Genomic DNA, 12,201 nt, shown 5'->3' with positions numbered 1-12,201 from the left:
GATGTAATATAGCCTAAAGCATTCCTCGATAAATGGTTTATTAAACACAAAATGAATTTTTCAATTCGAACCAGTAGTTCCTGAGATTAGCGCGTTCAAACAAACAAACTAACTCTTCAGGTTTATAAAAATAATTAGTATAGATCTACGATATTTATATTCCAAGGAGATTATAGACCTAGTACATAATATAATTATGTATTCCATATTCTGATCGTGAACGCATCGCATCGATTCGTTTCGTTCATTCAGTTCAGGAAAGACAACAAACAAAACTCTATCAACTCTATGTCTCTTTGCTAAACTCGTTCGTTTGTCTTTTTACAATTCTTTCCTTAATGTATTGCATGATTAAAATTGTATTTAGTCTTTTGGCTTTTGGATATAATTTTAAAGAAAACATTAGGATATTTGGTGATAAATATAGTTATACGAAATTCATAAAGATGGCATAAAGTTGTAGGCGTTCCGTGAAGTCATTTCTTTTTTGTTATTTTCAACATGACATGGTAGCCGTTTTACAATGACAAGAAGAAATTGTGCCTCATTTGTAATTTATATATTAAGTATACCATTGATTACTGAATCTTCACGAGTGACTGTTTATCAAGGAGATAGTTTGCCAGACCATGGGCGATGCGAACCCATAACCATTCCGTTCTGTCAACAAATAAGATACAACCAAACAATATTTCCAAACATTCTTAATCATGCTAAACAAGAAGATGCTGGACCAGAAGTATACCAGTTTACGCCACTTATTAAAATAAACTGTTCGCCTGATTTGAAATTTTTTCTATGTTCAGTGTATGCTCCTGTTTGCACGATCTTAGATCAAGCCATACCGCCATGCCGTCATTTGTGTGAATCTGCTCGACATAATTGTGGCAACTTAATGAAGGATTATGGCCACCAATGGCCAGAACATCTGGAATGTTCAAAGTTCCCTGTAGCCACTGATGAGAATGTTATATGTGTAGGAGATAATAATGTTACCCATGAGTCTCATAAACCTAAGGAACCTAGACCTCCAAGAGTCGATTACAAGTCTAACACTGATAGAGATATAACTAAAATGTATCATGGAAAGAACTATGGATTTGTATGTCCAATTCAATTTAAAGTACCTAAAAATTTAGATTTGGAATACTCATTGAAAGTTGGACAAAAAGTGGAACATGACTGTGGAGCTCCATGCAATGGTATGTTCTTCAGTCTACACCAGAAGAACTTTTCTAGACTGTGGATTGGTGTTTGGGCAACACTCTGCACTGTCAGCTGTTTATTCACAGTTCTTACTTTCCTTATTGATACAGATAGATTCAGATACCCAGAGAGGCCTATAATATTTTTGTCAGTTTGTTATCTTATGGTGGCTATAGCATATGTTATAGGCTGGAGTGCAGGAGATAGTATCAGTTGTCAAGGTCCTTTCCCATCAACCATAGGTGGCACCAGGCTACCAAACATATCTGTTATTACTCAAGGAACCAAACATGAACCATGCACAATACTTTTCATGATTGTATACTTCTTTAGTATGGCATCAAGTATCTGGTGGGTTATTTTGACCCTCACATGGTTCTTGGCAGCTGGACTTAAATGGGGCCATGAAGCAATAGAAGCCAACTCACAATACTTTCATTTAGCTGCTTGGGCTGTACCTGCTATCAAAACAATATCTATTCTGGCAATGGGCAAAGTTGATGGTAATTATTAATTATATTTTAATATAAAATATGCTTGACGACATACATACCTTGTTCTGTGAATTGAATTATTTTTTTATAAAAACTTATTACATTGGTTAAGGTTCTATCAGTGTTAGTTGTCAGTCATCTATACAAATAATAAAACAGTAAAAATATTTTGTCTGTACATTTAGTATTTTTGACTGAAATATCCATTTCAGTCCAAAATACTAAATCCAATTCCCCCGTGGGTTAAGTTTACTCTTGCTTTTAAGAGGTTTTACATATCAATTTTTTGACTTTATTATAACATCAGGTCTTTCAAGTTCCTTTTTTATATAAAAGTGTACAACAAATATTCTTTGACACTTGATTTGTTATTTTAGGTGACATATTATCTGGTGTCTGCTATGTGGGACTATGGGATGCTGAAGCTCTTCGAGGATTCGTCTTGGCACCACTATGTGTGTACCTTGTACTTGGTACAGTTTTCTTAATGGCTGGATTTGTTTCACTCTTCCGTATCAGAACTGTAATGAAGCATGATGGCACCAAAACAGATAAATTAGAAAAACTTATGATCCGCATTGGTGTTTTTGGAGTGTTATATACTGTACCAGCCTTAATTGTAATTGTTTGTTTATTTTATGAACAAGCTTATTTTGATAATTGGATGGTAACTTGGCATTGGGATATGTGTGCGACTCCACTTTATTCTATGCCTTGTCCCTTTACACATAGAGAAATGGAGAGGCCAAAATTTGAAATGTTTATGATAAAGTATCTCATGACAATGATAGTTGGAATAACATCAAGTTTTTGGATTTGGTCTGGAAAAACACTAGTTTCTTGGCACCAATTTTTTGACCGAATAAAAGGAAGGAGAGTTGAAGCATATGTATGATTGATACACATGTATATTATTGCAATATTGTGATAATATGCTTACATCAAAAATATTGTAATCAAAGTTAAGGCTATTAAATGAGTACTTTATTGACTGTGCCAGCTGCATTTTGTTGGAACTATTGAAATTATTGATAAGGCTGATATTGTAAATAATTCTCATTATTATAAGTTTATTTTGTACTTAAAATTAATATTTAATGATTATGTATACTTATTAGAAGTTATTTTTAAGAATCAAGTATAATGTAAACTTAAATGTATGTAGTTTCTTAATTTTTTTATGTAATTGTCAATTTTTTTCTATACATATCACTGTTGTCTGTTCAACCCAATGGTAATATTAAAGCTTTGTCATGGACCATGGTTGGATTGTGTCGCGAACTTCAAGAAGTCACTTGCTCTCTGTAGACTGTTGGGGCTGGCCCAGTTTAAATATCCTTTTAACTTTTGAACTTATATATATGACTTTTTACAAAAATCTACATATACCTATATAATTATTTATTTTCTCTCTCTCTCTCTTTCACTCTCTCTCTCACTTTCACTCTCCCATCTTTGCGCATTCCTAGTTTCACCCCCTACCATAATGCTCTGGGACCTGGGGTCCGCCCTTCTACATTATCTTTTAACTTTGTCTAGTCTGCGGTTTTTCAGTTATCAAACCTTTAAAAATAAAGCCAAGTTTTTCTAGCTTCCATATCTTAAGACACGGAATGGTTTAATTAACGGCCGCCTCCCTGACGTCCACAGTCCAGACGTAACAGTCCTTGACTATGTTTTTTTGCACGTTGAAATTGCTCATTCCTTTAGTTGTTTCTTACTAAACTAAAATTTTGACCAAACATGTCCTAGAATCCTTGGAAATGAATTATCAAAACGTATTAACGTTTTACAAGCTTTATTTTTGATAGTTTATATTTTGAAAGTATGTTGCTGATAATTAGCTGTTCTATTTTAAAATTAATTTATATCATACTTTCTCGTATGATGAAGATGAAATAAAATATGTACAATTTATAACGGTTTTATTTTCTATGTGTATTCATATTTTATACCGCTTATCTCCGAAAGTACTGAACAGTTTTTTAAGCTTTCAACTAATCGCTTTGTTTTAACAAGAAAACATTTAAAGTTTGTTTTTTTAAAATTGGTCCATTTAAAAAAGTTAACACCATTTGAATGAACTCAAAGTATGAGTTTCATAAATAATTGAACTCCCATACTAATATTATATAAAGGTAGCTTTTCGGGTAAAAGGTCGGAATTGAGATTCAAGTAGTCATCGCCTAAAAGAAGTGAAAGCTGGGTCTCTTCGCCTTTCACGTCAAAACCATGGATCCGATTCCATGAAATTTTACATAATCAATACATATAATAATACAGTAAAAAAGTCTGTCATTGTGTCTAGAAATAAGGAACCTTTTTGTGTTTCTAACTGGCCACAATAATAAATAAAAATTGTATTAAATGTATAATAATTGTTTTAACGAAAATATAATAGTTCTTAATTAGTACAGGAAGAGTAGAGTTTTTGTTTGTATATGTCATATTATTATTTTAAAGTGCATGGACACGTATATATATATTTAAAAAAAAAATTACGTTATAGAAATTGAAACCGAACATGAATTTGAAAAAAAAGTCTGTTTGTACACGCTAATCTCCGGAACTACTAAACTGATTTGAACGACACTTTTTTGTTGTATAGCTCTTATGCCTGGCCAACATATAGGGTAACATTTATTTTGGAATCTGGAACAGCTGATGTCGAACCATAACAGCTCAGCGAAACTATAAGAAAAACCCCAAAAGACGTCTTTACAAAAGTTGTTCAGCTTGATGATCATTTACTTTTATCATATAAAAAACAAAGATCTGTAACACCTGAAGCAAAACCATTGCAGACCAGCCAAACTATCCGAAATATGGAAAGGACCGCTTACAAAAATTGTTCAACCTAATGAGCATTTACTGTTGACGTATAAAAATCGAAAATCTGGAACACCTGATCCAGAGCCATTATAGACCAACTAAATCATCCGAACTATGAAAAAAACGTCTTTACAAAAGTTGTTCAACCAAATGAGCATTTCCTTTTGGCGAAAAAAAAATTTCGAAGATCTGGATCATGTGTTGTGGAAGCCAAAGGGACCAGCTACTCTGTAATATATACGAAAATGATGACTTAGCTAAAGTTGTTCTACCTGATGATATCAGTCCATTAGTTTTTGAGTTTATTCGTTGCAAACCAAAATACGAATCTATTTTCTCAATAGGGAACATGCAATAATTTTAGTTTTGATTTCATTTTAAAGAATTCCATGTAAAATAGGTCTTAACATATTAAAAAAATTAAAACAATCTAATTTATCGTAAAAAAATGCGGCTTTAAACTTTAAACTGATCGTTTAAATTTTCGCGCCAAAACGGACCTACACTTCCAATGACGTCACACGTGTCTGACACTGGTCGTGCTTGCCTTCGTTGATTACAGTGTTTCCACAATGAGGGGAAGTTCCCCTTTTAAGGGGAAATCAGGGTCCAGAGGGGAAGAAAAAGGGGAAATTTTAGGTAATCATATATTAATTTCTATTATATATAAAATTATATCGACGGCCTCTTTGGCGCAGCGGTAGTACGCTTGTTTGTGACACCAGAGGTCCCGGGTTCGAATCCCGGTCAGGGCATGATGAGAAAAGAACTTTTTCTGATTGGTTTGGGTCTTGGATGTTTATCTATATAAGTATTTATTATAAAATGTACAAAGTATCGTTGAGTTAGTATCTCGTAACACAGTCTCGAACTTACTTCGAGGCTAACTCAATCAGTGTAATTTGTCCCGTATATATTTATAAAAAATTTATATTTAAAAATTTAACTTTTAGTTACAACAAAAGTGCCAAAACTACAGCAAAATAATTTTTGAGGGGAAAAAAGTTCTGAAAAGGGGAAATCGGAATTGAGGCATGGGGAAAGAAAATTTTTATAGTGGAAACACTGGTTGATTATCATAAATTGCTTCTCGACTTTCCACTAAGTTTTTTGTAATAATTTAAAATGGAATACACATCAAGTGATCACAAGACATAATACCGAAAAAATTCGGATAAAAAGTAGTGTTGACTCATGTTTTGTGCCTATGTGTCCATCTACTTTAACAAAGTTTCTAAATGCCTGTGTAGATCATTTTCTCATACCCCAAATAGACTATAGTATAATCATTTGTTGTGCACTTGTTAATCACCTTTAATTAAAATTGAATAAAAAACAATATTTTCGAAGCATAGTTTTATTTAATAAATTTATGAAATATTTGAAAAACAAAAAAATGTGCTTATATATTACATATATCTTTTAATTTCGGAAATACAGCATCTATCCAGAATTTCTTTGCAATATTCATTACAGATACAATGCTGTTATCATATGGCACACAACATTTTGGTGTTATTTTATTGTATTTCACATAGGAAAGTATGGCAGCTTCGGTTGAAGGATATTTGACTTCTGTTGTATAATTTTCAGTAAGTGTTGCTCCAAAAATAGGATACTCGGCATTAAGAAGTAGTCCAGCTTCTTCAATTTCAATCTGAATAGCAGAAACAAAAATATGAATTATGTACTACAAAAGCCTTGAACCAAACATTACAAATTTCTTTTATTCATAATATTCAAACAAACAAAAACCACCGAACTTACCTTTTCTTTCTTGCTTACTACTTTGAGAACTTTTTTTTCTAGTATTTTCCCTCTACTCATCGCAATGGAAGTAAATTTTGAATTGTCTCCCATAATTGCGTTCAGAAGGGAACCATTTATAGTTCTACAGTGAGCGGCTTCATAAAGAGTTAAGCCAGTAATTCTGCCGTACCTGTAAAATAGAAAAATAAACTTATATACAGCTAATATGCCAATCAAGTTCATGTTATGTGAGTATGATAATGAGTTTATTTTGTCAAAATATTTTTTTTATTCATGGTATTTTAGTGATAAATACAATAAACAAAACTAAGCTAGAAGTCTTACTACTTACCTCAACTCAAACCACATTGGTGAATCACTTTGATGTTTGGTGGTGGAAAATACCATATTTATATTATCAGTGGTCATTTGCTTTGATAATGATTCAAGAAATGATTCTGGAGAGTCCAACTTTCCAATCAAGCTTGAACATACCTTATGAATGCTTGTCTTATTGAAAGTAGCGAAGAATACTTCCCCGACAATCTTTTTTATTGACAGCATCTACAAATTCTTATAAAATATCCACCTAAAAATATGCAGTTATTATTGTAACACACATTTAACTTCTTTTCAATCTCTTTAAATAAAAAAGCTGCTTAATTGAGAGAAACTGTGATTGACTGAAACTTGACCCATTTCTTTGGCTTTTATGACAGATTTTCCAGAAGCACATGTAGATAATTTCGACTTCTTCCAATAGCATGTGACGGACGTAATTGGAGGCTGCTCAGACCTTCTGTGCACCATAGCAATAGTGCAGCAGCATGCTTGCACCCACCTGTATATGATAAAGTTTTAGTCATGATAATAAATACCTCATAGCATTTAAAATAATCTTCTTTTTGAACAGTTTAATTATTCATTAATGTCGTAATACTTGACCTGCAGAAGCTGCACAATCTTCGCATTGGCAGGACAGAACTAAGCTTTGTGCTTCATTTATTACAGCTGTAACACGATAACCTTCTTTTCGTACTTTGTGCTCTGGAGTAACTCGACTTCACTGTACATAATTAATCCATCTCCATCTCTTTTAATTTGCACATAACCGATTGCGTTATCGCCGTAAGATTCTCTCGTTGACCTAAATTATAACTGCTATGTTTAGAAATTGCTGAATAAAATGCAAACAACGTTTAAAAACATTCATGCATACCGTACTAATTTAGTGCCTTTCATTTCTACACTTGAAAACTCTGCACTCACGACAAAAAACTTTTTTTGGTAAATTTTTGGAGTCTGTTTTATTAAATCTAACTTCCATTTTTATTAAAAACGTAAATAATACGTAAATAAAGCACTACTGCCTATTAATCGCAAAGTTAACTTCTAAAAGTTGACACAGCACTAGTGACGTCACTGAACGCTGATTGGTGTTTTGAAATGCGTTTCGTTTAACGTAATTTTAATTCGTAATAATTGCTAAAAATCAACATAATTTAAAATAAAAACGTTGAAGAAGTTCTTCTTTTATATTTTTTTAACATTTTATACGTAAAATTTTCATAAATATCATATTTGCATCTTCCCTATTATAAGTACCTACAGTAAATATTTGCTGTCAACTGAATGTGCCCTGAGGCTCCACTGCCATAAGAATGCAGGGATAAAAAGTATTTTTTATTAATCCAAATTATATCCTATTTAATGCCAAATTGCGTTGAAATTTATTTTGGTGCTTTAGAGTAAATTTAATAAACTTAACCTTCGTATCTATACTAATATGTATTATAAAGCTGAAGGGTTTGTTTGTTTGTTTGAACGCGCTAATCTCAGGAATTACTGGTTCGAATTGAAAAATTATTTTTGTGTTGAATAGATCATTTATCGAGGAAGTCTTTAGGCTATATTACATAACGCTGCAACTATTAGGAGCAAAGAAATAATGGAAAATGTGAAAAAAACGGGGAAAACTATTCACCGTTGAGAACTTCATTGTCATCGGTGTCTTTTCGTTTATTACGATGGGTGATATTGGTAGGGGTGTCGCAAGCGCACACAATATTCATTTCTGACAAATTTGGCTGAGAGCCACCAAGTCTTGAATTGCCACTGCCACATCCAGTCGGTGATCGTTGAACGCTCATTGTATATCTATGGTTTTGATTACTCACGCTCACGCGTCGTCGACTCCGGACGGCACTTATTACTCGGAAATAATTGGTCACAAAACACACTTAAATATTTAAAGGAAAAGAGATTTGTTTTCTCCGTATTTAGGTTTGAAATTGGTTGTTAGTAATTTTGCAATAATTTAAATAAAGCGACACGTCTGTCTCATACGCTCGCTCGAGCGAGAAAACATTCAAACGCATCATTCATTATTGTTACCATCTTCTGTATGATAAACCTCTTCGGATGGTAAGAAATTAATTCTCATGAGTCTAAACAAATCTATAATCATAGCCGACCTCAGGCGCGCTCTATTAGTTTTGGCCGCGGCTTCGCCCTGCGCAATATCGTTAACCGCATATACAGCCCACGGATCAGTACATTTTCCCGAGATGAAAGTACCCAGAGTGGTACCTACCCAGGATATTAAAGTTTATATAAAATACCGATTGCCTATGCATAAAATGAAGGATTAGAGGAGGATTCGTAGCAAGTGGAAATCCATTGCCTCTGCCTACCCCAATGGGAACACAAACAGACGTGTATTTACATAGACGTATAAGTAATACGTAACTAGGTGACCGAAAGGTGTTCTGTAGACGTCAAAAAAGGAGTAAAAAAAATCGATACACATCACAAACCAAATATAAAAGTATTACCAGGAATCGAACCCAGGCAGTCCGACTTGAAAAGTCACACCACTGTGCTTTCAGTAAAGCGGTTGCGACGTCGAAAGTACTGATCTCTGGCGACCACCTTCTATATGGGGTATTTAAATGGGAGGAATGAATTTTCCAGGATGTGGGACCCCCATGATCAATTTAATTTTCCCCATATGCGCCTATGTCGAAAATTTCAATGAAATCTTTTGAGCTGTCTTGTATGAACCAAAATTGTTATTGTGAATTGGAATGTTGATGTTGAAGTGGGAATGATGAACTAGGTGAACATACCTGGATCAGTTTGCATGCATTCTGCCGAAAAGGTCAGATAAAGATTACCCAAAATTGATGAGCTGGCATGAAGGCATGAAGAAATAAATGTGAATAATGTAAAAGAAGTATGGTATCACTCTATCTTGCTCCCATGGATGTCGTAAAGGCGACTAAGGGATAGGCTTATAAACTTGGAACTTTTTTATGCGATGGATGGGCTAGCAACCTGTCAGTTTTTTAATCTCAATTCTATCATTAAACCAAACAGCTGATTGTGGCTTATGAGTCTTCAAGACTGCGGGCTGTTTACCCCATGATGGATTTTGACGTGATTATATGTATCCACATATAGAAGTATGCAGGGATCGTGGCAAGTGGAAATATGTAGTCTCTGCCTACCCCTCCAAGAAACAGGGGTGTAACTGTGAATAAACCTTCATACATAGACTTTTGCATAATACTGCAAAAAAAAGCAAAACTTAAACTTAAAATTGGAAAAAAGAAACTAGCAAAAGTTAACTTAATATAATTAAGATAAGTATTATTACATAATTAACTATAATATAGGTATCCCAATACAATTACCATCTTTTCACTTTTCACCAACAATATTCAATAACTTAAAATTAATATTTTAACTTAATTATGCTCTGGTGTATTTTCCCCAAATGTGTAGCATGAAGACAGAAGCAATGAAAAGTAGAGACATCACTAGCACTGGAACAGGACCCCTAAAATAAATACAATAAAGTTTTCATAATTCTATTTATATAAAGATACTGAAGGTGAAGAAATATAGATAGCTGAAAAGATTTTTTACCCATCTTTACTGCCCCACTGCTGGGCAAAAGCTTTCTTTTATAAATTGCTGTTCATCTTTATTTAAGGTAACACTTCTCCAATTTTCTTTTACACAACATATTGACAAACAGCCCCTTTTTGAACACCAATCTGCCTGAACCATTTGACAACACACAAAGCCGCTTTGCAGTCTTTCTCCCAGAATAAATTGGTACTTTAAAAATATGCTTGCTTTATCAGTCAGTGCCTAACGAGGTTACAGTAAAAAAAACAAACGATTATAAACTTACACTTTTACGCCAGGCGAGTCATCGGTGTAAAATCTCCACATACCGCCTGAACCAGCACCGGTGCTCCTATTTCTAGCTGCAGTAGTTGTAGTCGTAGTTTTCCGTTGCCGTACAGTACCACCACTTGCTGATCTTGGAGCAGATGTTGCCTTGCTGGGAGAACGTCCACCAGATCCCACTGAAGTAGAGCTCGGCGCTGGAGGCTGCAATTTGCATAAATTCGTATTACAGTTACTGATAAACACCAATTAAAAGAAATTACTTTTGTAACAGGCCATTCTTATACCATTTTTTATATATTTCAGTCAGAAAACACACAATTAACGAAACAAAACTACAGCTAAGACAGAACTGAAACTTCTTCAAATAGAGAGAATGTAAAATCGGGTTGGCTACACGTAGTTAAGTACCTACAAAGTAGATTGACACGTTGTCTACTAGTGTTGCCTACTACAAAAATTATTGTTTGTTTGTGTTTTTTATGTAACAACCATAAAAAAGTGATGGAGACGTATTCTACAAATAAGACTTTAATCCAAATGACAATACGACATCGAAATACTGAATTGCTTTTGATAGTCTTAAGTTTGTGACAATTTCAAAATTCTAATCTATTATATCGAATTTGGGCTTGTATGATTCTTCTTGACAGAAAGGAAGAAAAGCTAAATCAAATAATAACTCAAATTGAATCTAGAAACAACGGTCACATTCGAAATAATTTCTTTGAAGCATTTAATCATTTAATTACACCTGTTCTGAAAGTTTGTTAGTCGTCCGTGTAAAGTGTCAGCAGAAGCTGATAAGCGATTAGGAATCATTAAAGGAATCAATACCGAGTGAGGATTACGATTCAGTTTTCCAAAACACGCGACGGGGTCGAGATTACCCATGTCTATATATTCAAAGGCATACGAAAACTAAGTAGAGGAATTTTATAAACACACATTTTAAGCGTGCCACTCACTTGAATTGCTTCTTCGGCTTAATGCTCAGTTTTTATAGTTTTGCATATTTATAAAACAGATAAACATTTCAAGTACATCATACATAGTTCGTCTTTACTGGTTGACTATGCGAAGGTAAGACTCCTGAGCCTCAACTATGATACACAGCGCGCATATTGCCTTCACTCTCTTTGTTCATTGTTCTATCTTATATAATCTTATATAATAATATAAAATTCTCGTGTCACAATGTTCGTTCCCGTACTCCTCCAAAAAGGCTTGACCAATTCTCATAGGCCATAGGTCTGAGAAACTGCCAACATCTATTTTTCATACCCCTTAGTGATAAGGGTTGTCCACCCTTAACATTTTTTTTAACTAGAAATTACTTAAAATTAATTTTTATGGCAAAAAGTCGTTTGCCGGGACAGTTGATAGTGATATATAAAGATACAAAACAACCCTTTTAAAAACATAAATTAATGTCATTATAGGTGAATTGTTATTTACCAATTATATATACCTAACATATATTCAACATATATAAATTATAAATTCCCTAGCAGCAACACCGCTGTCAACTTGTTATTTTGTATTGATATTTTTGATATGTATCCTGTGGGTGCTTAACTTACATTATCGCATATATATATGTACTAACTATATAAATAACATACATACTTACATACATACTCACATATATATATTATTTTATTTCCTCCGTACTAGGTTTTACTGAAAATCAGCGCATTGTGTAACTTCATTATATACA

The 12,201-nt window shown here is 33.6% G+C and overlaps 3 protein-coding genes across 6 annotated transcripts; 1 reads left to right on the top strand and 2 right to left on the bottom strand.

Annotated features, from left to right (window-relative positions):
* The first annotated feature begins 276 nt into the window (after positions 1-276).
* On the top strand, positions 277-3,978 carry LOC106143217 (frizzled-7-B). The gene is made up of 2 exons (XM_013345243.2): positions 277-1,709; positions 2,078-3,978. The coding sequence occupies exons 1-2, from the start codon at positions 524-526 to the stop codon at positions 2,593-2,595; spliced, it is 1,704 nt and encodes a 567-aa protein (XP_013200697.1). The 5' UTR covers positions 277-523; the 3' UTR covers positions 2,596-3,978.
* Positions 3,979-5,873: 1,895 nt separating this feature from the next.
* On the bottom strand, positions 5,874-9,756 carry LOC106143028 (uncharacterized). Of its 4 annotated transcripts, none has more exons than XM_013344996.2 (4): positions 6,977-9,756; positions 6,634-6,870; positions 6,300-6,471; positions 5,874-6,189 (listed from the first exon to the last, which is right to left on the bottom strand). In XM_013344996.2, the coding sequence occupies exons 2-4, from the start codon at positions 6,843-6,845 to the stop codon at positions 5,935-5,937; spliced, it is 639 nt and encodes a 212-aa protein (XP_013200450.2). In that variant the 5' UTR covers positions 6,846-6,870; positions 6,977-9,756; the 3' UTR covers positions 5,874-5,934. The 4 variants fall into 4 exon arrangements, with proteins under 4 accessions (XP_013200450.2, XP_013200446.2, XP_013200449.2 ...); XM_013344992.2 differs by having other exon boundaries at positions 6,634-7,122; positions 7,227-9,756; XM_013344995.2 differs by having other exon boundaries at positions 6,634-7,428; positions 7,501-9,756.
* Positions 9,757-9,901: 145 nt separating this feature from the next.
* Positions 9,902-10,929, bottom strand: LOC106143054 (protein transport protein Sec61 subunit beta). Its single transcript, XM_013345024.2, has 3 exons — positions 10,769-10,929; positions 10,483-10,685; positions 9,902-10,122 (listed from the first exon to the last, which is right to left on the bottom strand). The coding sequence occupies exons 1-3, from the start codon at positions 10,769-10,771 to the stop codon at positions 10,035-10,037; spliced, it is 294 nt and encodes a 97-aa protein (XP_013200478.1). The 5' UTR covers positions 10,772-10,929; the 3' UTR covers positions 9,902-10,034.
* Between the last annotated feature and the right edge of the window lie 1,272 nt (positions 10,930-12,201).

Source organism: Amyelois transitella, chromosome 2 (genome assembly GCF_032362555.1).
Source record: "Amyelois transitella isolate CPQ chromosome 2, ilAmyTran1.1, whole genome shotgun sequence".
Taxonomy (NCBI): domain Eukaryota; kingdom Metazoa; phylum Arthropoda; class Insecta; order Lepidoptera; family Pyralidae; genus Amyelois; species Amyelois transitella.
The sequence above is the reverse complement of the archived record's forward strand: the minus strand, read 5'-3'. Positions and strand labels throughout refer to the sequence as shown.